The 26,149-nt window shown below is 46.4% G+C and overlaps 1 protein-coding gene across 4 annotated transcripts in view; it reads left to right on the forward strand.

Annotated features, from left to right (window-relative positions):
• The window catches only part of RBFOX3 (RNA binding fox-1 homolog 3), a 100,576-nt gene that overhangs the window by 8,475 nt on the left and 65,952 nt on the right, over window positions 1–26,149 (forward strand). For 2 of the 4 annotated variants that reach the window (XM_063123199.1, XM_063123201.1), the window contains exon 1: window positions 25,570–25,720. The exons of the other annotated variants lie outside the window; for them this stretch is intronic. In XM_063123199.1, the coding sequence (XP_062979269.1) occupies window positions 25,619–25,720 (102 nt within the window). In that variant the 5' untranslated portion in view covers window positions 25,570–25,618. Of the gene's footprint in view, window positions 1–25,569; window positions 25,721–26,149 lie in introns of those variants that run through there. 4 annotated transcript variants of the gene reach the window in all.

Below are 26,149 nucleotides of genomic sequence, written 5' to 3' on the forward strand. Positions count from 1 at the left end.
CCCTTTGCTAGACGAAGCTTTGCGCTCTGACATCCAGGCTCTGTTTATAGGTACTGGAGGCATCTGTGAACTGCACTCCACAATAATAGGGTGACCATAAGAAAAGGAGAACAGGGCTCCTGTATCTTTAACAGCTGTATAAAAAAGGGAATTTCAGCAGGTGTCATTTGAATGAATGCAGCGCCTGATGAAATTCCCTCTTCATCACAACAGTTAAAGCTACAGGAGCCCTGCACTATTGACCAGATATAAAATAGGGCAGGGCTCCTGCAGCTTTAACTGTTGTGATGAAGAGGGAATTTCAGCAGGCGCTGCATGCATACAAATGGCACACATTGAAATGGCACGCACAAATGGCACACATGAAACTGTTAAAGATGCAGGAGCCTTGTCCTCCTTTTCATATGGTCACACTACACAAGAATTACCAGCATTGTTGCTGCTCAGCCCCTGACGATGAGAGCCTGACTCAGACATTTCTTGGGTGGATGGCTGAAATAATGGTTGTAAAATATTTTGGATGGTATAATTGAAAAACAATATAGTGCACGCATGAAAGGGGCTGGAAAGGGCAATGCCTCCACGGCTGGGCAAGCCCATGTAATGTATAGAAGTGCCTGGAACGTGCTTGGGAGATGGGTGTTCTCATGTGCCAGGAAACTATTTCTTAAGAAAAAAAAACTGACAACCAATCACACCATTTTTTTTCCTTGCCCCATATAAAAAATCCTGGTCCTCTTCCCAAATATGAGCTTATGTAGTTAAACCTAACGTGTGTCCCAGGTGAACACAGATATGAGCTGGCAGCTTTTAGCTCAATGATGGAAGGTGTGTGTGTGTGTGTGTGTGTGTGTGTGTGTGTGTGTGTGTGTGTGTGTGAGAGAGAGAGAGAGAGAGAGAGAGAGAGAGAGAGAGAGAGAGAGAGAGAGAGAGAGAGAGAGGCGCACGCTCTCTCTACAAAGGAGGGTTGCAAGAAGCCCCTCAGGGCTGATTCTTACTTGTACATTTATACTCAGGTAGGCATGCATAGAATTAGTGCATGTCTAAAGGTGGAAGCTGGTCCACAGCTTCTGAATTTTTTAAAGAAACTCAGTCCTGATTGAACATGTGCCCCCCTTTTTTTTCTTGATGTGGCGCATACATCAAGTTGTACTCAGTTATGCACAAAACGTAAAGCAGGATTTGGCCTTTATTTATTAGGAGACTTTCTTGGCAACCTGAATTCTTAGGGTTGTGGTTGATGTACTTGAGTTTAAAACATTTCTCCCCAGCATTTTAGAAGTGAAGCTGAGGTTTTCCCACAGCTAGCTGAACTGAGTTGGTTAGTGTGGTTCAAAAATCTGCATGAGTAATTATGGTGACCTGTAGGATAATAAGAATCGGAACCCAGAACTTTCCTCCTCTCCTGCTGTGCCCTCCCCTGCCAAAACTGTGGACCGGAATAACAGGGCAGGTGGTAGCTTCAGCTGCTCAAAAACCCAAAGGTCGGTCAGGCCCATGGGGACTGATTCAGCGAAGGCCATGGACTAGAACTGTGCCATGGCTAAGTTGTGGTGCAGATATTATTGCATCTGGCTTACCCAAGCAGATAACTCTGAATGGCCTACATAAAGAGGGCCGGGGGGGGGGGTTTGTAGATAGTCTCTTCTTCTCCTTTGTGATGAAGGAAATCACAAGATACATTTTCCTTTTCTAATCACTGAAAAGGGTATGCTCCCTTCCATGAGCCCCCTGCTCTGACATTACCCTTCCTCAATGAGTAGACCACTCGCATGGGCAGTGATTTCTTGCTCTATTAGCATCTGCGCCAGCTGATGGAACTATATTATTATTATTATTATTATTTATTTATATAGCACCATCAATGTACATGGTGCTGTGTTGTTCTGCAGCCATTGCTGTGGTCATCGCTGGCCACGGCGTAGAGGGCAGTCTGCAGAAAATAGATAAAGAACTGACCCTTTTACAGGCCTAATAGCTGGGATCAGCAAACCAAAGCCAGTTTCTGCTATGGTACGGCAATAACCTATATGAAGAGAGAGCAGGAGAGATGTACATAATAATGAGTTGGGGGATGCAGCGGTTCAGGTGTAACAAGTCTTTTGCTGCTGTCCTGTCTCTGGAAACAAAACACTTCTGAACATAGCGCCAGGTAGCTGCTGCAGCGCATCATTTCGTGTACTACCACTCTCTGGCCCTGAGGAATGTAGCAGCTGTCCTCCCCTATAAGCCTTCTCCCAACAGGCATTGCACTCCCATCTCTTTCCATTTCTCCATTGCCCCAGACCTTGTCATGTGCTCAGCATTTTCTACTGAAATGTTTCTTAAAGCTTGGCTCTTATTTAGGACCATGACCAGTTCCTGCAACACCAATGCACAGACAATGCATGCGTACAGGAGTTTCAGCTATGCTGGTCTCCACTCAGCCAAACTTCTGAATTGACCGTTGCTGGGAGGAGCAGTTAGAATTCTGCATGCTGCACGATCAGCTCTCTCTTTCCACCGCACGGATGTTCCCGGGGAAAAGATCTTTGCCTTTTACAGGGACATGTCACATTCCTGTGCTCTTAGTTGCGAGTGTGAGCTGTAGTGTTTAGTCAGATGCTATGCGAATGTGCCCTAACCATCAGTTATTGAATTTCTATGGCTTTTCCTGGTTATATTCCTGAAGACTTGTTTGTTTATTTATTTACCACATTTTTATACCACTCAACATCTAGACAGATCCTGGAGCAGTGAACAATAAAGTTTAAAAAATAGCCGGAAAGTATAAAAAACCATGTTAAAATAATTAATTTTTAAAATAAAATAAAAAAATCAATTCTGAGAAAACCATTGCCAGTCAGTCAAGGAAGGCTTCCTGAAATATAGATGTTTTCAGGAGGTGACAGGAACAGCACAGTGTTGGCACTTGCCTGACTTCCAAAGTCATGAAGCTCTTTAGGAAGGGGGCCACCACACTGAAGGCTCTTCTCCAGGTGGATTCCACCTGGGTCATAGTTCCATGTGGAACCACCAGGTCCATGCCCTCTGATGACCTCAGTGACTGGGCCAGGTTGGTAAGGGAGTAGGCGCTATTTCAGGTATTCTGGTCCCAAGTTGTTTAGGGTTTTGTACACTGGTACTAAAACCTTAAACCTGGCCTGGTAGCAAATAGGCAGCCAGTGTAGTTCCTTCAGTAAAGGAGTTGCACGCTAAAAAGTGACAGTTCCTGACAACAGTTGAGCTGCTGTGTGTGCTCTATTCTTGTTGGTTAGTTCCACATTGAGCCCATTACTTCAGCAGAGGCATTGCTTTTCCATAATCAGCTGGAAGCAGCATTACATTGGTTCCACATGGCATTTAATATAGCACTATGTTATTCAGCAACGTATGTTCCCATAGCCAACGTTCTTCAATAATTTTTACTCTTAAGTCCCATTCAGCAAATGTCCCCTGAATCTTTAATTAGAAGCTTCCTCCTTGCAACTTCTGCTTCTAATTGTTTTTTATTCAGCATGCTACAGCATGACTGATGAACTGTCCATAATCAGTCAGTTCCTATTCTCCATAGAAAGGTGCTTAATTTCTGATTTCCTCTAATTTTCTATCCTTTTTAAATTGAGAAATCGTGCTGTATTACAAAAACACAGAAAACCAAAACAATAAAACCCTTTAATTAAGTGACAACTTATCACTAATGCCATACTGCACTGAGTTGGAAGAACTTAGAAAGACGGAGGAAGCTTCCAATTAAATGCCCAGAAGCCCAGAAAAGTAGAATTGTGTAGAGAAAAAATAGTGGAACCCACCTCATTGACTTAAATAGGGGACTGCTCAGAGCTTTGGAATGACATTGTGCTTCAGCTCAGATCTGAGGTAGAGATCCAAGGTAGCGCCTTCCCTCATTTTCTGAACCCCCAGGTGTCCTTCCCCGCTATGGTTTTGTGAGCAATTTGCTGTGTTTTTTGTTGTGAATGTTGTGTGACACACATCATGAGCATAGTGCTCGTGATGTGTGTTTAGTGATGTGTGTGTAGGTTTACAAACCTACCTGTTTGTAAAGCTCTCAAGAACACCAGGACCTATTCTTGTAAGAAGAAAGGGCTCTTTCTCTGTCTGTTTCAGAAGCCCAGCTCAATACTGGCCTTATTTAAGTGCAGTCAGAGAGGAGACAAAAGAGGTGACTCTTGTAGGAGGTTAAAAATGTATCAAATTGGGCAGAAAAAGTAAAACAACAACCACAACCTTATGAATCTCCAGGACATTTCCAAAGCCTTGGGACCAGTCCTCTTTGACTCAGTCCACTTCCAAGTTGAGTCGTCTTGGAATTGGAGGCAATACGAATAACTCTGAGCAAGCCGCTTTGCCTTGTCCAAGGTTTTTTGCATGCCCCTACAGAAAAACTTCAGTAAAGCTTTGCTCTCCGGACAAGCTAGTACCGCCATTGCATTTTATTACCAAAAAGGTCACTACAAAAAAGAACTGGGGGGGGGGGGGGAAACTGGGAGTACAACAGGAAAACAGTGGGATCCAGTGGATTAGCAGCAATTTCTTTTGGGTTTTTTTGTAAAAAAAAAAAGGGGGGGGAAGTGCCCCCTTTTTTTTCCTTGCAGGCTGAGCAGGTGTATCATGGCACTGTTCTGAACTGGCAGCATTCCACATACTCTTCTCCTGCAAAGGTGAACTTGCTTAATAACAATACTTGGCATTTCTTTGTTGCAGATTGTGAGACGTCCTGCTCTGGCCCAGGGTTCAGTGGCCCACTGGCTAGGGAATTTCCCCCTGATAGTGAAGGAAGACAGGGTTTCCTGAGCTCCAGGTTTTTCCCCCTCCAGTTAGTTCAAATGTTCCTAAAAGTTGTGTGCCCTAGATCTAATGAGAAGAATATATAGCATTATGGAGTTGGGGCAGATTCTTAGGAAACTGTAGCTTGCCTTTGCAGAGAGCACAAGGAACACTTCCTGTTTCCAAGCCTAAGTTCTGGGAGGAAGAACCTGGAGCTTGCCTGCCTTGCACTATCAGGGAGAAATCCCCTCGATAACAGCCCTTACTGTCCACACCTTTCACATCTCAAGCAGAGGCAGATTGTGCCTCCTCAGGCCCAAATGGGCGGCTCCTGTTATCAGTGCCGATGTTTTTCTTTCAATCTGCTCCCTTAACACCATCCTAGGACCTTTACAGATTTTTGTTTTAGTGCAAAACATTAGCGGAAGAAAGAAGTACAGCCATTACTCAGTCGTTGCAGGGGATCAGAATGCCTTTGGTCCAAATAGCACAGTTGTTAATTCAGTTAGTGCAGGTAATCCAGACATCTCTTCCTAAAATAGCACTTATTAGAAAGAAATTACATTTTCTCATCGGTGAAACCACATACGCCAGGGCGGGTGTGAGCGTTGTGTAGCCAAGGGTTGCTGAAAGGTTGTGGCCGCCTGTGACATCACTAATGGCACACCTTCTCCCCCCACCCACTGCCTATCTTAATTTGTATATTACCAGTAGTAGTAGTAGTAAAATCATAGACGCAGAGTGATCTTCCAGTGTACAACTCAAACTTGAAACTGCTAAAGGGGCTTGTCTAGCTTTAGCCCTTTACAGGTGCATTAAGTGTCATGGGGCTTCTTCCCACGTCAGGTGTGTATAGGGGTTGCAGCTATAAGCAAACACAGGATGTGCCAAACAGCAACACAGCTATCTCAAGGATACACATGAACCCCTGCAGCAAAGTTCTACCCTTCTCATGCCACAAGCCTCTTTCCCCCACCACATCCACTTTTTTAAAAAGCTGTGCAGTCCCCTTCTGCAAACTAATCACCCCAGTTGGTAGCCCAGAAGATAGCCTTGTTAATTATTCTTCCTTGCTTTATTTGAGAGTGTTCTAAAGCAGGGATGGGGAACCACTGGCCCACAGGCGTTAACACAGCCCATGGATGGTCCCCATATCCCCCCACTGCATCCTTTTTAAAAGACTCCATTGGTGCCAATAGAGGCTTTTAAAGAGCCTACCTGCAGCAAGAGGGCATTGGAGATGGGGGCTGCTGGGGAGGGAAGAACAAGCCCCAACAATGAAAAATTACCCCTTCCCTGTTGCAATTGGGCTTTTTAAATGCCCCCCCCCCCAATTGGTGCTAGTGTAATTTAAAGGCTTGCAGGAGGATTGTATGTAGAGAGAAAAATGCCTTATATTGGGGGAAGATTGCAGATGGGGACTGGGGAAATGTACATAGAATCATACGGGTAAGCCCTGGGTTTATGGAGCCATAATCATTCCCTGCGAGCAGGCATTTATCAGAAGCAGTTCTTACAATGTGTGTGTGAGAGAGAGGGGGGGAGAGAAAGAGGGGGGGGAGATTCCTGTATTCCTCAGTGTTTGCTTCAGAGATTGAGGGCCTGCTGTCGCAACACTTTCCACTACTCGTGTTTTTTTCAGATCATTGTGTGCTTTAGCCCCATTCCTTTTGCCAACCTCTTTCCTGACCAGACTCCCCAAAATGCCTGATTTGCCACCCGCCCTGCCCCAATTCCCTCTCTCCTTCGTAAAAATTCTGACAGCAACCCTGGCGTTTAGGTGAGCTTGAATGTTTGCACCAGTTTGGATAAACCCAGCCTCTTAGGAAAGAAGAAATGTGAAATTATGCATGACTAGAGGTGGATCTGGGCACAGGGCTTGCTTGCTGTGGGAAATAAAACCACCAGGGCAACATAGCAATATAGGGATGTGGAACATTACCAGGACTCATTGGCTTGAAAGAGTCCTGCGTATCTGCAGGCAGTATCCAGCCAGGATGGACACGTGCTGTGGCACCGGGGAATGCTGTCATCCTGGAGTCCCGCTTGCTCGCGGGCCAGGCCGGCTCAGCAGAAGAGTCACACCTGCAGGCACTTAGAGTAGGCATGGCCTTAGCCCAAGGAAACAAGAGGCACACAGGGAAAGAGGCCGCCCCTGCCCCCAATTGTAGGCAAAGATGGAGGTGGAAGACAGATCAAGAAGGAATGGAGAAGAATTGTTAGGTTGAGAAAAGGCAGCAAGTGGACAGGAGAAGAAGGGGGCAGAACAGGCTGAGAGAGGGAGGAGGGAGCAGGTCTCAGATAACATCTGGGGGGTGAGGAATACTTTGCACTGACAGTCCCAAGTTGCTACATTCCATGGCCACGCAGTCACTACAATAGTCTAATCTTGCCTGCCCCAGAGTGGAGGAGGCAAGAGCCCCATAGTACTGCGCCTTGGTCCTCCTACTCCCAAGAGAGGCACAGAGACATCTGGGAAGGGGGATATCCAGCAGAGGAGCTAGGCTTGGGCAGATTGGGGAGCTTGCCAGGAGAAGTCAGAGGAGCAATGCCTTCCCTTACAAAAGAACAGGTTGCTTTGAACTTTGCCTAGTAACAGACCAAAGTAATATTCAGTAAAGAAACCTTATTCTGCACATACTTGTTCAGAAGTCATTAATGGAAATGGTGGAAGAGGTCTGTTTCAAGGTGCCCCTCCCAGGGAGGTGCAAACATGGGGGCAACAGCCCAATTGCCTGGGCATCAGGGAGATCTTCCCTCTCCGGCAATGGGAGAGTGTCCTTTGCTCTTCATCACATTGCCAAACCTGTTCGATTCTGTGATATTGGAATATGAACATATCCACCACATTTTGGGCTCTCATTGTGTAGAGAAGATAGAAGAGGCCTAAATTATTATTATTTATTTATTTATTTATATAGCGCCATCAATGTACATGGTGCTGTACAGAGTAAAACAATAAAATAGCAAAACCCTGCCGCATAGGCTTACATTCTAATAAAATCATAATAAAACAATAAGAAGGGGGAAGAGAATGCACCAAACAGGCACAGGGTAGAGTAAAACTAACAGTATAATGATGTCTAATCAGCAGCATATCAAGGCTGCAAACCAGTGTGGGGTGGGTGGAATGGAAGACTGCTAAGGGAAGGAGTTTTCCAAAGTGCTTTTTGCATTCTCAGAATCTGACTTTTCATATCAAAAACCATACCACCACCACCCTGGAAAAAAAATCAGTGGACCTGTATTCCAAGTGACATTGCTTTAAATTAAATAGTGATTTTTAAAGTTGGAATTTCCTGGATATTTGTGCTACATTGGAGGCAGCCAGCTGGCTCTAAACACTGGAAATCTGCTTGAGATAGTGAGATCAGGAAGGTAGGAATTACCTGCCTGGTTCATTCCCCCAAACCCATCCAACCTATTATCCTGTCTCCAACAGTGGCAGCACCTGATGGCTTCAAAGCTTGGTGCCAGACTTCCCATGTGTTGGGCAGATGGGGGCTAATCTACCCCAGGAAGCACTTGTCCAAATGGCCTCATGTTGGAAGCCAGAAGATTTATATCTGCCTTCAGAGTCTGCTTATATATTAACTCCTTTTTCTAGACCCCTTGATCAGAGCTTCCTGGCCTTTCAGGCTAGAGGGAACCATTGGGACTGTACAATATCATCTCCCGCACACCTAGGATAGGCTGCAGAAATGTTTTCCAACTGAAATAAAGTAAGGTAATCTTGGTTCAAAGATCCTACGCATCAACAAATCCTCCACTGCCCCTGCTGTTCAGTGTTTGTTTAACTGAACTGCTAGGAAGCTCCGTCTTATGTATTTGGATATTTAAGGCTGGCGTTATTTTTGTTTGCTTTACATGGCCAATACCAAGCTCTTATTGCTCAGAGTGCAACCAGACATGATGGCAGGAGAACCTTTACCAGATTTCTCATGGTTGTTTTTTTTTAAAATTGAATACCTTGGGGCAGAGGGGGCAACTTGAATTAGAAGCATTGCACTGGATGGGTGGGGGTGGGGGTTGCAGGATTTAATCCTTTACCTGTACACTGTTTTCTTGACTAAAGTTGCATGCATATACACACACGGGTACTATTTTAAAAAAACAAAAAACAAAGGAGTTCCAATAATGGCATCATGTCTAGTTTGGTGCTCAGTACCAACAGGTTAGCATTTCGCTGGCCCTTGCTTAAGGCTATCAAGCAATAAAATAAAATAAAATGCTTTTAGACACCCCAATAAGTTGGCATTCAGTGTGGGAAGTTCTTAAACAAGTGTGGTAATATGGCCGCAATACTGTGAACACTTACTTGAAAGTAAGTCTCATTGAATTCAGTGGAGCTGACTTGCATAGTATCCAGTTATAAATATGCTTTATCTTACTGCAGTGGACCTTTTGTTAGTTTGTTTAGCTCCAGATATGTTGCATCCCTCTGTAAACTCTGCACTTTACCCTCACCCGTAAGTCTTAGGGGTTAATTATATGCTCCTGTAGTGGCATTTTTATCCTAGGCTTCCTATGGACTCTTTCCTGGGTGTCTATGTGCTGAGTCTAGCAAAAGCGGGGAGACTCTCATCTCAAGCCGATGTGCATTTATTCAGCTAAGAAAAGAATGTTTTCTGAAGATTATGAAAGGGAAAGTTGACTTTACACACAAACAGGAGCTAACATTTTGCGTCTTTTCCTCTCCCAAGACCTTGAGTTGTGAAACGGTTGCTGCCTTTCATAGCTCAGCCTACGGGAGGAATGATACTCTTCTATGTGTGGGGAAATCCACTTTGCCCCCTGCTGAGCCGCCACTTGATTTGTGAATTAAACATTTATGCTGCCTTAGCAAGAAAGAATTCTAAGGAAGCTTTCTTCCTACACAGCATTTATAAGAAAGCCTTTGGAGTTTTCTTCCACAGAAGCCAGCCAGTATCCAGTTTCTAGCAAGGATGAGCCCACGGTGGAGTCTAGAGGAAGCAGTCAGGTAGATAGCTGGAGCAGGGGTCTGCCAGGAAGGGAGTGTTGACTTGCAGGTAAAGGAACAGAACACCAGAGTGGTCAAGGACAGGTCCCAAGGAAGAGCATTAACTGAGCCTTTATAATGGGGAGTAGGGTGACCATATGAAAAGGAGGACAGGGCTCCTGCATCTTTAACAATTGTATTGAAAGGGGAATTTCAGCAGGTGTCATTTGTATGCACGCAGCACCTGGTGAAATTCCCTCTTCACCACAACAGTTAAAGATGCAGCAGCTATACTAGAGTGATCAGATACAAAAGAGGGCTGGGCTCCTGCAGCTTTAACTGTTGTAATGGAGAGGGAATTTCACCAGGTGCTGCACCTGCTGAAATTTCCCTTTCAGTACAACTCTTAAAGATGCAAGAGCCCTGTCCTCCTTTTCATATGGCCACCCTAAGGGGTGGGCAACTCCTATCAGCTCTATCTGGCATAGCCAATGTAAGAGATCATCGGAGGTGAAGGCCAAAACATCTGGAGGGCTACAAGTTGCCCACCCTTGCCTTATGAAATAGTTCCTGAGCCTGACAGCCTCTCCCAGGCCCTGCTTCATAGCTGGAGAATGGACCCTTGAAGGCACAGCATTCTGGGCTGGAGCCTAGCGTTGCGTCACCTACCTCTCCATCGTCTCTTGCTGAGCAGATCGCCTATGGTGGTGAGCAGATGTGGCACAAAATGAGGCTCTTGGGGGCATGGGTTTGCAATTTCTGAGGGTCTTGAGTTTGATGGTCTCAGATGCTGATATTCTCTGGTGAGGCTCAGCATCAGAGCCCAGATCTGCTGCTTCAGTGGGTGTTGCTACTGTGACTCCACTGCCCCCTCTCCGGGTCAGTGTTTAAGTCAATGCCAATACTTTGGGTCATAGCAGTCAGTAAGGTACAGGCCGCCAGCTATCCCTGCTCTGGCTCCTTAAACACCCCTCAGTTCCAGTCCCTTTTTCTCCAGACCCTGGAGTGGCCTTCAAAGTCTGCCAGAACCTCTGCTATTCTACCTCTTCCCCTAAACCATCACAGTCCTTCCATACCACCTCTATCCATCTATCCCTGAACAGATGCCCTTTGCTGTTTGTTAGTTGTGGTTTTTTGTGTGTCCCTGATTTTCAGGAGAAACTTGGAGAGATGACTTGCAGCAGGCAAGAAAGGTTTAAGAGCTGGGCAGCCTACAGAGGAAGATCCCACTACTGATAAAAATGTGACCTTTCTAAGATGGCAATTTTCTTTTTCTTTTTTGCTGCTCTATCATTAACAAGCAAAGAAATAACCCAGAAAATGACCAAGCTACTTCAGGCAGCAGAACAGGAAGGGCTATAACATGGTCTGCTTGTAGCAGGATGCAGGTTCAATTCCTGGTGTCTCCAGATAGGGCTGGAGTCACATGCCTGAAACCCTAAAGAGACGTGGCTGCCAGTCAGTGTCAACAATACTAGGCTAAATGGCCCAAGGGCCAGACACAGTATGAGGCAGCTTCCTAAATCCCTAGATTCTAGAGGATGGCAGTTTCCAGGCCTCCATTGTCCTTCCCAGCTATTAATAATGCAATCCTTAGCATGGTTATTCAGAAGTAATTCTCAGTGGATTCAGTGAGACCTATTTCCTAGTAACCATGCATAGGCTTGCAGCTTAAGGGTGCATCAAGTTTTTTACGTAGAAGTAGGAGCAGGTGTTTCTGCTGTGGAGTGAACTCTGCTTCCCCGCACCTTTGCTCCACGAAGGTCACATGTAAAGCCTCTGGATCCAGCGCTGCTGTTTGCTTTTGCTTCCTTCGGTGTTCCCACCATGCCCCAGATGGGCTCATCAAGCATTTCTTTGCCACTTTGCTTTTTACACTTGAAAAACTGCTCTGGGAAGGGGAAGCGCCTTCATGATTGATTATTTATTACATTTTTATCTATTTATTACATTTATATACCTCCCCATAGCCGAAGCTCTCTGGGTGGTTTACAAAAGTTAAAACAGTGAACATTAAAAACAAATATACAAAATTTAAAACCATAAAAAGCATGAAATACAATACAGACAATGACTGATGCCAAGGGAAGCCAATTAGGGCTGTGCACACCCAGCGTCTGCTGCTACGGACCATAAGAAAAGGTTCCACTGTGGGGAAGAAGGTTGCATGTCTGTCAAAAAATAAAAAATAAAAACTCGATGGATGTGTTTCCACAGCAGGCTCACCTCTGAAATTATGTACATCTGTGCTGCACCCTTTAAAAGTTGTAGTATGGGAAGAACGCCATTTTGGTTTTTTGCATTGTGTGTGAACATTCATTGCTGCCAAGGAAAAGCAAGGAGAGCTGCGTTAAGGAGTGCAACAGAGGTGGGTTTATGTTATCAACGGGCCACCTAGGTGCAATACTACTGCAGTGGTTATTTAAAAGTTTTAGGTTAGTTCTAGCTTCCTAGTAAATCCAAACTTCACTTTCTAGAGCATCAGAGTAGTGTACTACATATTCCAATAGTCTGAATCGTGAGAGAAACACCTTTGTTTAAACCAGAAGTGGGCAAAACCAGCGGAGGCTGATGGCTCCGATGCTAGTGGGGCTGTGAAACCTGCTCTGGGTTTCAGTCAGAACTCGTAAGGAGCTATCCAAAGTGCTGAACCCTATTCTCTAAATGGGTTCCACCCCTTGGATAGGTCCTTCAGTGTTCCGACTGAAACCTAGAGCAGTTTTTCAGCTCCACTGACATCAGAGCCACCCAGCCTCCACTGGGCCAAACCCAAGAGTCACCCAGGACACTTGTTAAATTTTCCATCCTTCAGGTCTTGCATATGAAAACTTGACGATACAATGGCAAAACCTCTTGTTATGGCTGTCAGTGACAAACAAGTCAGCCATTCTTTTCAGCCTGCTGTTGAGTGTGCTGGACTGGACACTCTGCCTACCCAGCCACCGCATGGACAGCTTATACTACATTACAAATGGAACAATATTTGCAAAATTAGTCTGGAGGGTGTCCGGGATGAGGGAATGGGGAGGTGGCGGATGAACAGTGGGTACCTTCTGTTGATTCAATGTGCATGCTTCTGTTTCTCTCCCCCATCATAACTTAGTTTAACTGTTGAGGCCCCAAGGTTGAGTAGGTTTCAGATTGCTATTCCAATAGTACATGTACATCTGGTGCATCTGAAGCGTCTAGGGTATGTGTGCATTTGTAATTGGGGATTGGCTTGTTGGCAGAGGAAGGAAGGGCACATACATGAGTGAAAGGAACTGGGGGACTTGGCTTTATGTATGGGGTAGCTAAGCACGATTTCCTACCCTACTCATCTTCCCCTAGTCACCACTAGAAATGGAAGAAAAATTTCTTCTGTCAAACTTGCACATCCCAATATGTGAACCAAAATGCAGTTATCATCCTTCAGTATTCACACTTCCCTGAATCTTGTGATGCAAGACTCCGATCAAAAAATGCATACTAATGTGCCTATATTATGGAACATTGTGCACAAAAATGTGTATATTTGTGGAAAACAATAAACAAAAATGCAATGTATTAGGGGGGTATTGCTTGCAGAAAATGTGTACATTAGGCAAAAATGCATTAAAAATATTAGGAGAAATGCCAATTAAAATGCGTATCAATTTTCATGCTGATATATATATATATATATATATATATATATATATATATATATATATCTCACAGGGAACAGGAGAGAAAAGTTCAGAAAAAAATGAGACACTCAGACAGATTTGTCAATCCCCAGTCACCACAAAATCAGGACAATTTGGGGGTGGGGGGGCTAGGATTTTATTTTTTAAAAAACTGAACAATATGTAAAGGTCTAGAGAAAGAAAGAAAGCTATCTAAGCTTTAGTTATCTAACACTGCAACCCTATGTGTGTCTACTCAGAAACAAATCCTATTAAGTTAAATAGGTCTTATTTCCAGGTAAGCATGCATAGGATTGCAGCCTAAAGTACTTAAGCACCTGCAAATAAATAATAGGCAAAGAACAGTTTAAGCAAACAAACAGAAAAAATGACATTAAATTACATTTCTCCACTAGTTCTCAAAAGCTAGAGGAGACTTCAGTATGGAGACTTACACTCCACTGAGCAGGCTCAAGGCACCATTTCGGAGGTTGGAATTTCTCCGGCCGGCTGGAACAGGAATCCGGGATTCTTGACTGACTGGCCGGGACATTTTGGAAATGCTTGGAAACTGTGACATTTCCGGTTTTCCGGGACGTATGGCAACCCTATCCATGCTCTTCCTTGTTTCTGCACCTCCCTCCTCTCTTTCCTTGCTGCGCCTGTCCCAAGCCCGTTCTTCCCTTCTACTGGCACTGGCACGAATGGACCTCGAGCTCTCGTGTGTCCACTGCTGGCTAAACCAAACCCATTTAGAGTGATACCCCAGCAGACTGCTGGCACGGAAAGAAAAAGTAGTGACACGTTGGGTCACAGAATCTTGTTTCTTTAATTTGTTCACAAACAGTTTGAAGGTGAGAATTAAGTAATCAGAGGCAATGCTCAGTAAAATATGCTCTGTGTGAGGGATGTGAGCCAGCACACTGAGTCAAGCAAGCAAGGAGGAATCCCAGAGAAACTCCACAGAGTGTATTGCATTGCACCAGGCCCTAGGGGGCATCACGTCTGTGAAGTGGGGAGTTTCTCCGTAGATCTTGCCACCTCGCACATCTCCTTCGCCGAGTGGCTCGGGTGCCTGCAGAGTCCCAGGCTCTGAACCATGCTCCGTTCTGCCAACTTAGACATAATTGCTCTTGAAAGCCATCTGCCTGCTGGGAAGCCACCTGTCCTATGTCCTGGCTGCCCCCCAGAGTTGTGACTGAATGTGCCCTTTGCAGCCAAGGTCATGCTAAGCTCCTTTGTGGTCCTGAGAGAAGGCTACCCTCTCTTGGCTCCCTGCCACCGCAAGGTGTTCTGTCCCATGATCCAGGTGCATAAGCTCAAAGGCAGCAGCCTTAATTAGGCAAAGAATGTTCAGGCTTTCAATAAAAGAGAGAGAGAGAATGAGAGAGAGAGTAACATAAGGCCCTTGGGGCACCTGTAACCCTGTACTGTGCAGCCCTTGTTAGAACCATTTCAGCTTCCATTTTGCAAGCGAGCTCTTAGGATTGGGCAGGGTGGGGTAGATGTGGTGGTTATAATGGTAAAGGGGTTGGAAATAAAAAGATACCCCAATACGCCCAAGTTTCAAACTGTTCCTTTTCTAAGCACATATGCAAGTTTTGCAAGTGATGTCTCAATTTCCCCTCTTCGAGGGGCAACAATTTCAGAATTAAAATGCTATGAAGTAAGTGTGAAATGCACACTCTCCACAGCTTGCCATCCACCCTGTTGGAGAAAATGGTACGTTTAAATTACATTAAATGCAGCGAAGTCTGCCGTTTAGAAATGTAAATGGGAAGGCTGCATATGCATAGGAACAAGTTGCTCAACGCTTATCTAGATGTGTTTTTCTGCAATATAGCATCGCATTGATTCCTCAGTGCAAATATCCCAGTATCTAAACTTGTTATGAAAGCCGACTGATATTAGCTTAAGGTGGGAGGGAGCCTCTTGCATGGGAAGGCTAACAAAGCACATCTGAATACTCACACATGTGGAAAGCAGTTATGCCATCGTATCTTGCTCACTTTACAGCTTCCCACAGGGAAGAAACTATGAAGGATAACGTCAGTACTAGCCAAGTTAAGTGCTCAGCAACAATCAGAAACACATGCGATTTAAGTAAGCCATTTTATGGAGAAGATAGGATTCAGCTAAGTACATGAAAGATACAGAAGTCGCATGTGTTGTACAGAAAAATAAACTAGAGGGACACGGCCTCCATGGAAATCTTGGCTGCCAATTGGCAGCTGGTAGATTTTGATAAAGATTTCTAGCCACGAACAATCTCTCTAGAATGATTTTTCTGTTCCAGAATGATTGCTGTACATCTTCAAAAAAAAAATTGCCAACTCTTTCATATTTACCGTAATACAGCTCCAGCTGTACGCAGGGCCAATCTGACTGCACTAGTAGCAACCGAACACTACGCAGTTTGCCCCAGGATCGCGTGCGACGATACTGAGGAAACTGGAGCACACTAAATGCAGCTGTGCACCGTTCCAAGTGCTGCCCCTCCCCAGTATGTTCTGTGACTAAGGGATGTTACAATAAATCGAATAGGGGGGCTTGTGTAGGCAACCCACTCTGAGATCAGGATTGGGGTGGGCAGCACTGCACAGCTTGAGTAAGCTGGCCACCTTGATTCCACTTGCACAGACACCCAGCCCACCTCATCCTGGTTCCCTAAGAAAAAGAGCTTCTCTTGGGGATCAGGATGGGTTAGCAAGCAGCAGTAATGCCTTCAAAGATGGACCTACAGTATCTTTCCTCTGTGCTTCTTCCTGAAGAAGAAGATGCTACTAGTGCCTTTTTCTGCCAGGAATCGTGGTGGTTTCAAGCATAAGAACGTAAGTGCCATGCTGGATTAGACCAAGGGTCCATCTAGTCCAGCACTCTGTTCACACAGTGGCCAAGCAGTTGTTGACCAGCGACCAATAAAGCAGGACATGGTGCAACAGCAACCTCCCACCCATGTTCCTCAGCAACTGGTGCACACAGTCTTACTGCCTCAGATACTGGAGGTAGCACATTGCCATCAGGGCTAGTAGCCATTGATAGCCTTTGCTAGGAACTTATCCAACCCCCCTTTTAAAGCCATCCAAATTGGTGGCTATCTCTACATCTTATGGTAGAGAGTTCCATAATTTAACTATGCGCTGTGTGAAGAAGTACTTCCTTTTATATGTCCTGAATTTCCCACCAATCAGCTTCATGGGATGACCCCGGGTTCTAGTATTCCAGTGTCCTTGCAGAAAAGAGCTGCTGTCAGCATCACCATGCTCGCGTGTCAGCTTCCATTTAGAAAGGAGCACATGGGAAGGACTGCAGGCCTGGTGGGCATCTCCCGCCTTGGAAGGAGCCATCCATGCCACTGCTTCGTTTCCCATTGTAGCTCCCAAGGCAAGCGTTTCCCCTTGGGGATAATTTTGGACTGGCAGGATTGAGTTTGGGCACTTTAAATGTTCTTTCAAACACTCAATCCCACCTCCCTTGAGGGGTTTTGATGTTTGACTGGAATGCTTGAGGGGGGAGCTTATTCATCTTCATGGTGAACACCTGTCCTACCTGTGACTCCACATGGGATCCCAGGATGAACTTCATGGACCTCACGATGCACCTAAGAACCAGCAAAATGACTTGGGCAGGGGTCAACTGTACAGAACGCAGAAGGAATATAGCAATCTTCTAGAGGGCAATGCAAGAGAAATGTGGAGGGGAGAGGCCAGCAAAGGAGTGTTGAGAATGGTGGTAGACTGCAAAACAAGTATCAAGGAAGAAGTAATTTTAGGGTTGAGATTTCATGAAGGAGAGGGGAAACGGCTTCAACTGCAGGGTAGAAGAGGATAACCAGTAAGCTTGCAAAGAAGGCACGAGATGGGGGAATGCTGCTGTGATGTGTTTCGTTTCGTTTTGATTTTCTCCCTCACTCATCCTCACTTGTCCTTCTTTATTGTTGCTCTTTATACATTTGCAGTCTGCATACAGAGAAGTAAACTGGGGCGAGAGCAACAGGCAAGTGGGGTGGCCATTCCATGCAAGTAGATCCGCTGGCAAGGGAGCATTCAAACCTATCACTCCACGTGGGGCGTCGGGGTGCTTCCTTGCCAGCAGATCCCCTCAGCATGCCAGTCTTAGGGCTTCCTCATAAGCATATCTGCTGGCAATGAAGGGCTCCAGGATGCCACCTGAAAAGCAGCCCAGGAGACTCCCTAATGAAAGAACGTTTGTGCAAGTCATTGAACCAGCTTGCTGTGTCAAGTAGCAATCCTGCAAGAAAGATGTCCCCCACATTGTCTGAGAGCCCTAAACAGGAGCAACAGCTGGGATCACCGGCTTCTGGCACATGCTGGGAGATATCTCACCAAAGAGCAGATTAGTGTAGACATACTGGAGTGGTGAAGCGTTTTATTTTGGGGGAAGTGGAACCTGAAGACTATGCAGGCTATGGCTAGCAAGGAGGCTTGAGGAAAGAGACTATCTTCACTCCCCACCATACTTTTCTTGGGAACTGACAGAGTGTTTCTTCTTCTTCTCCTTTGTTCAGACAGATTGTTTTGACTGCTGCCTGCTCTAGAATATGGTTTGGAGAGTCTGCAGAAAGAAATCTCCTCAATTTATTGCCACCCTACACACACACACACACACACACACCCCACATCTATACTGGGTATATTTGTTTTATCAGAATTACTGTGTCGACGTCAGATTCACAGGCCCACTTACTGCCAAATTACACTGTTCTTATGTGCCTTTGACATTGTGTTATATTAGTATTAGTGTGAGGTGTCAGAAAATGAACGTATATTTATCATGAGTTGTACAGATGTCTAGAACTCCAAGTCCTAGCAGATTCCTTGGCTACAGCGCAGCCTTGTGCCATCACGGGATTTCTGCTTATTGCGAGGAGGAACAGAATGGATCCCTTTGCCATCCAATGGGAGCACAGGGGCAGCAGCAAAGGCGTGATTAGGATTTGGGTAAAAACTGAGTTACAGTTTAGACTGTGGGGTGGGGCACGGACTTGGGAGCTCAACACTAGTGTGTACATCTGTCACTCCCATCAAAGAAAAGATTGAAGGAGAGGCCCTTCTCTTATTTTGTGCCTGGAGAAGTATGAGGACACTCTGTGTTGCCAGGGTGACTTCAGAAGCATGGGAGGATGTCAGGGGCTTTCCCTGACGCTGCACTTGAGCCTTGGAGGCACTGAGAGAGTCATGAAACTCCTTGCTGCTTTCTCAGCGTCTAAGTGAAGGCTTAGTGCGTTAGGGACACGCTCCTATCCCTTTCCTCAGCCGTGGAAGAAGCCAGGATCTAAAGCTCAGTGTAGTTTCAGAATATCCTGTCTGCTGCCTCCAGAGGAGAGGGTCATGGTGTGAACAAATTTTGGCTGAGCCCTGGATATAAAGGGCCATTGTTACTGTAAAGTTCTGTTTTAGGGAGTTGTTGTGTCTGGAAAATTATGCCAAATGAATGGCATAATTTATAGGCAGCCCCTTAATTCAAGCAACATAGATGACACTCAAGTCCCTTTGTGGATCCAGTATACTCCGATGATATGTGCTGTCTCCTATTTATTCATTTTTATTTGTTCCCAAAGCTCTGCTGAACTACAAGGATGGGAATCTGTTTTCCTAATACTGACAGATATGTTCCCCCTTGGGAAAGTTTGTCTTTTTTATTTTAGTGGCACCATGGCATTGTTCTGGCCATCATGTGAAGAGTTTGTAGGTGACTGTACAGTTACCATGGGATGGTGACCAGAAGGCAGGCCAGACTCCCTGAAGAACACATAAAGCTGATTTATATGGACTCAGACCATCAGTCCATCTAACGTGATATTGTTGACACTGACTGGCAGCAGCTCTCCTGGGTTTCAGGCAGGAATCCTTCCCAGCCCTACCTGGAGAGGCCGGGGATTGAACCTAGGACTTTCTGCATGCAAAGCAGGTGCTCTATCACTGAGCCACAGTCCCTCCCTGAGGTATCTGGCAGATCCTCTGTGTAAGAAGAGTCTCCTTTTTGATGACAGGAGTTGGCATATAGGGGTAACTGTAGATCTGTGACCTAACCCACCGACCCCATTAAAGCGCCATTTTCCAGATCCCCATCTATGCTCAGAATGGGCAATGCCTGGCATGTCTTTAGCTCTCTGTGGCTTCTGCCATATATCCCTTTGCACCAAGAGCAACACCCATGAATCTCTAATTTACCTGTGATCCCTAAATGTGGAGGCTACTAAGGAGCCTCCAACTGCTCTTCACTAAAGCTGCTATTCTGCATCATTTCCTGAGAAGATCCGCCGAGGTACTGAGGCTCATGGCAGCTTCTGTCCATATTGCAAATCTGAAAGTGGCTGTATCCTGTTTGTCTAAAAACGCACAAATTGCAGCTGCGCCAACATATTTTCACCAGATATCAGTACCATGTCCATGTGGTACTTACATAGAGCCACCATAAGACCCAAAATTGAGTGAAAAGAAGCAGGGACACACAAAGCTATAGGTGTGTGTGTGTGTGTGTGTATAGTGGGGGGGGGGGAGTCAGATATGAGAACAATTCACGTCCCTGTTCTTATGCTCCGCATTTTTCAGATGGTTGCTGCACCAGGAAGAATCACCCAATAAAACTCACTTAGAATCATCTCTGCCTGGCAGGGAATATTCTGCCTTTGAGCCTTGGAAGGCAGCCCAATTGCAGTGTACCCCACGTCTTGGCTGAACTGAATGCAGGATTCACGTTTATGCTGCGCAGCGGAGCCTAGCACAGGTGGCTTTGCAGCTGGCCAGAGCATTTAAACTGGGCCCTGCAGTGCAGTCAGAACAGCTGGGCCACGGGGTTCAGAAGGCTGGCTTGGAAGTTGGGGGAGCTTTTATTCAGTGCAAGCCACCACCTCTGTATAATGGGCATAAAAGTCCTGGCCTTCCCCCAAGGCCTGCAGGTGTGCCATGGAGCCGAGGGGTTGACAGGCACCTGAGAGACAGGCTCCGTGACCTCAGGGCAGCGCCACCCACGCAACAAATCCCTACGATGAGTCATCGGCTTTCTTTGTGGCCTCCCCACAAGTGTTGGGTTTCCTTTCCCTGAGAACTCCCCACTGTCTGAACCCAAACACTTGTTGGAAGGATGATGAGGCAGCCTTCTTTGGCCAGCTTTTAATAGCTGAGGTTCAACTCACTGGAAAGGTTTTCACTTGTGCCCGCTAACCGTGTTTTATATTTCATTGGCATCTTATTAATTTTAGTAAGTTGTGGGTGACATTTTGTTACTTCCTATGATCCCTTGGGATAGGTGTTCATTAGAAATCCTGAAGCATAAATCAATCCATGCAACCAGATTTTCTGATGTGACTACTCTGTGACATGGCTATCAGTTATCTGCTGTCATGGATAGAATCTTCTTATCACACGAACACAATAGCTGTTGCCCAAAAGCAAGCTGGGCTGTGAACTGGTTATTAGCCCTCAGAAACAGCAAGACACCCACCCGAGCCATCCCCACCCACCCCAATTAAACTTCCACAAGATTTCTCAGTCCCTCCTTATTACTCTGACTATCCTAAATATTAGGGGTGTGCACGGACCCCCCCGCTCCGCTTCACTTGCAGATCCGCCATTTTTCGGATCAGGCCGCTCCGCCCCGCCCCCGCTCCGCCCACTTCCGCTCTGCTCCGCTCGGAGCTCTGGATCCGGATCGGAGCTCCGTTTTCCCCCCCCATAGGCTTGCATTGAAAGCTAAAAAATTATACAACTTTTTTCTGTTCAAGTTAGAAACCTCACATTTGGCACCATGACACCTCATGGGGGTATACACACGCACGCCAAGTTTCAAAGCAATCCCATCATCCCCTGATTTTTGGGGAATTTTTGAAAATCGGGCACCCCATTCACACCCCTTTCCATAGCTCCGTCAATTTGCACGTTAGAAACCTCAAACACGCCACCATGAAAGCTTATCCAGGGATACATACGCACGCCGAGACTCAAGGCAGTCCCATCATCCCCTGATTTTTGGGGAATTTATGAAAATCCAACACCCCTTTCCATAGCTCCGTCAATTTTGCACGTTAAAAAAAAACCTCAAACTCACCACCATGACAGCTTATCCAGGGATACATACGCCGCACGCCGAGACTCAAGGCAGTCCCATCATCCCGTTTTTTGGCGGGGCTTAAACCTGCAAAATTTGGAACTTCCAAAACTCCAAGTGAGCGCAGGAAGGACTTCTCCCCTGAGTCAAAGCCACACACACACAACATCCCCGCGAGGTGGGCAGGGGAGGAGGGAGGGAAGGCAGGCAGGCAGGCATGCAGCTGGCATTTCTGGGGGCATAAGGAAGTGAGCCAAGGATAAGCCAGTAATGCATATAAAATGGAATAAATAAATAAATAAACAAAGGAGGGGTGGAATTAAAAGCAGCGGTGTTGCTCAATAAACAGCAAGAAGAATTTTTTTTAAAAAGGCTATATCTGTCTTTTACCAGCAATAGGGGGACGTGCCCGGGGGAGGGGGAAGTAGCTGCCAGTTCAACTCAAGACAGCCATTGCTTCACCAACAGCTCTGAGCTTGAGAAGTAAACGCTCACTTCAACTCATAATAGGCATCGCTCCACCACTAAGAAATGAACGCTCACTTCGACTCATGATAGGCATTGCTCCACCGTTTTACTCTCTTTGGAAGGCTCTAATGGCCTTCCAGTGCAGGAGAGAGTGGGGGCACGTCCACGATGAGATGCCCTAGGGGAGCTCATCCCCTTGCACCACATCTTTTCAGTTGTTCCCCAAAGTTAGGGTGGGTAGCAGTGCTGTGTTTCTATCTCTTATTCTTGGCTTAGTATATGATTTCAGGTTGTGTTTGTGCATTTGGTGGGGCTACTGTGTTAAAAAACACTGGGAAAAGTCCGTTCAGATGAAGAAAGAGAAGTTTCCCAGAATCCCAAGTTACCCGTTTTGCCTATGCCCTCCTCTAACTTTGGGATCATGTGATCATGACCGGGAGCTGACTCTGCCCCTCAGCCCTTTGAAAAAGGTATTTTTCCCGCTGATTTTTTAAAAAATTCTAGCGCGCGACCCACACGACGCAGAGAGGTGAGAGTAGTCTCAAAATGACCCCCATCCACGACTCTCTGTGCACAAGAATTTTCAGAATGATAGCTTAAAAACCAACCCAGTTATGCCCGAGTCTTTCCCGCAATGCAATCCTATGGGCGAAAAGCCAAAAACGCCATTTGAGCCGCGCGGTTGACCCGATTTTCAAAAAAATATAGCACGCGACCCGCACGACGCAGAGAGGTGAGAGTGGTCTCAAAATGACCCCCATCCACGACTCTCTGAGCACAAGAATTTCCAGAACGATAGCTTCAAAAAGAATGTAGTTATCCGTGATTATTTGCCGCAATGCAATCCTATGGCGAAATGTTTTCAAGATGGCGATCGGAGCGCTCCGCGGAAACCGGAGCGCTCCGAAAATGGCCGCTTCTCTTCGCCTTGCTTCTAGGGGTCCGCGGTCCGCTCCTACTCTGCCTCTGGGTAAGGCGGAGCAGGCCAATCCGCTACTGCTTCTACGCCCCTAATCGGAGCGGATCACACCCCTACTAAATATCACTGTGAAGTCACTGATCAGCAGCAAAGGCTTCACAGCAGTCTTTCCCCAAAATTGGGCTCTCAACTCAGGATGTACAACTGTAGTTGCACAATAAGAAACTGCTCGCCCCCGTGCACATGTAATTATTTATTGAGCAACTGGTCCTGCCAAGTGGCAAGGAGAATTTTATTTTACTTATTATTATTATTGATGTACATATGTAAATGCATCTGTATGTAATTCAAAGTTAGTGAGCAGGGAGGGAACGAGGACAGAGAAACTTCATAGGCGTGCAGCCCTGGCCCAAGGTCTCTCACCGCTTGAGGCAGGAGAGAACATGCACTGCTGTCCCCACCGCCTTGCACCCTAACCCTAACCCTTTGCTGCTGCCGCTGCTTCCGTTCTTCCAACTGCAGAGCTCTTGTAGTTTTCCGCTCCTCCTGTTCCGCTACTTGATGCTGGCACTTCAGCCTGCTTCATGATAGGAGGATTATCACCTACCCAGAATTCTGGTGTCCTGGGCAGAATATAATCCTCTGGAGATCTCAGACAAGGTGGATGTAAATTCAGAGGAAAATGTGTGCAAGTTACACTGAAGGGAGAATTTCCACAAGGTATAGATTCTCACTTTGCTGTTCCATGTGCCTGCGTAAGCTTCACTGCAGATCTTAAAGTGCTGGGTTCCTGTCCAGCAGGAGTTGGATAATTCAAACAGGTGCAAATTTATGTAGCATCAGTAGCACTGTGAGTGACAGGAGAAGCAGCAGATGACATCAATACAATATTCTGATGCAACTTATGCGAGTTGCGTATCCTACACCTTCGAGTATCAGAGCATGGAGCCATACCCTGTGAATTTATATCCTCTTCTCTTGGATTGTGTTTTGAAGCAGGTGCTGGTTCTCTTTTCAAGGGTAAGGTACTTCGTGCATGCTCAGAGGCTTTTGGTACTAGGGCTTGAGGAAGTGTGTTCCCTTGATAGGCACTCTGCATTTGTTCAGAGGCCAGTTCTTTTAAAATAAAAAATTGGCAACACTAAAATACCTACATCTGCCACTGTTCCGTGTGTCCTCTGACCCATATACATTTAAAGGGGCAAGGAGGGAAATATTATTTAAGTAAGACTGCAACTTCTATGTCACTAATAGCTTCTGTGGCTCACCTTGATTCCCAGACCTTGCAAAGGAGTATGTTACCTAGTATATGTCCTATTGCTATCAGTCTACTGCCGCCACCACAACCACCCCAGTCCCATCTTACCCCGGTAGCAAATAGGGAGCATGCCAAAAACATTTCAGTGGGTGGGGAAAACATCCAGCCACTTCTTTTATAGAACTAGAGTGGGGGGCAGAGATATTGGTGTTCCTAAAGCCTGATCATGTGCAAATTGAATGATGAGTGTGAGATGTGACTGCCGCATTCTGACCTACCTAAATAGCAGCCAAGGGCCAAAGAATTAAAACACACTCAGTCCTGCCTCCTGGCAGCTCCAAAGGACCCATACATTGGACAGGAAGATTCCCAGACAGTGCAGGCCTTCTAGTGGGAAAGCCAAAAGTAATATTTTCGTGTTCCTGCAAAATCTGCTGGGAGCCGACTTTGTGCAGTGAGCTGAGATCTATTTGCTCTCCTATGGGACATGCTACCCAGCACTCAGGAATAATCTAGCAAATGCATCTCTGCCAAATTCTGCTCATATTTCGGGAGAGGTCAGCTGGCTTCCATTGTGTAGGCCTGGCATGCAACAATAATGTGTGCGTGCCTGTAGGTGTGCAAATCCGTGTCTGAACGCGGAGCATGTAAGGCCTTTGCGTGTGAAAATCCAGGTCTTTCTCTCCGTCTGTCTTTCTCCAGATAAATAGAGTTATTTCTAATTGTATGGGGGCTATTCAAGTTCCTATGTCAGCCAATGCGTCTTAACAAGTTATTCATGATATTTGGACACATGTTTGTATACGTGCGTGAGAGAGAAGGGAAAGACACTAGACTGACCATGTGGGTTGCTGGATTTCTATGTTGGGTACCATGTGCTTGGGGCCTATCATTCCCCTGGGAATTTGGGGTGGGGGTGGGGTGGAGAAGCACCTTTTGGAAGTGTGGATATCGCTGTGAACGAATTCCCTCAAGACCTCAGTCTCATTTCTCTGGGCTGACGCAAGATGAGGCAGCAGGCCTGAGCTGGGCACCCCAGTGTCAAAGCTTGCTTGGTGGCCTATTTATCACAGGGCAAGAGGCAGAGCTTCAGCAGGTGAGGGGTTAAGTGCAGGCTCAGCTGTTCCGGATTTTCTTGGTTTCGCAGTGAGCTGTTTGATGTCTGAATGCACAGGGGACTCCCCCGCCTCTCAACCCTCTCTCCCCCTCCCCTGCTCTCTCCCCCCACCCACCCCATGCGCGCACACACACACTCCCTTTGCAGACCATGCATTCATTCAGCGGCTTCGTCTAATGGCACCAAGTGACTCTCAGCCTGCACGCTGCTCCTTCTCTGTTTGAGCGGAGGGCACAGCATGCAGCTCCTCCAATGGAGCCCTCTTAAATAGCTCCGCACGGGGGAGCTGCCAAAAGGAAGGGGGGGGGGAAACACGGAGAAAAAGCAAGTACTGTGAAGGGAAGAAGCAGAGGGTCTGTCTGAGAGCAGAGGGAGCTGCCAGCATAGCCGCTCCTGGGCTTGCCGGCAACACATGCTCTGCTCGATGGCGAACTCCGGCTGCCTCCTGGTCTCCAACTCAGCCTTGCTTCCGCACTCTCTGCCTTGCCCCCCGGCCTTCCTCTACCTCCAGCAGGTAAGTCCGCCTCTTTGTGCCTCCAGTTTCACACGTGGCTGGGACTCCCTGGAGCTAAAGGTCAGGGCTTTCGCCACCCCTTCTCCCCCGGTTCCCCCGAAGGGCATGCCCATTTTCCTTAGTTGTCACATGAGTTGCGGAGGGTTCCCGGGTAGCACCTGTGTGTCGTCTGGCTGCGGAGGGGCTGACATGCTGTTGTGGCACCGAGATCAAGGAAAGGACACTTTCCTGGGCTTTCACATTGCTAATGTGGGTGCATCTATATTCCGCTTTGCGAAAGGCATTTCTAGACAAATGGGTGAATATGTTGCATATAGAGAGAACATGTATGTTTATGGCACCGGCGAAATCTCTTTGTAGGGATCTTTGTTCAGAATATAATCTGTGTCATCGAATGGTATGTATATGGTTTTGTTTCTGCTTCCCCCC

This window comes from Elgaria multicarinata, chromosome 3 (assembly GCF_023053635.1).
Source record: "Elgaria multicarinata webbii isolate HBS135686 ecotype San Diego chromosome 3, rElgMul1.1.pri, whole genome shotgun sequence".
In the NCBI taxonomy this organism is placed as follows: domain Eukaryota; kingdom Metazoa; phylum Chordata; class Lepidosauria; order Squamata; family Anguidae; genus Elgaria; species Elgaria multicarinata.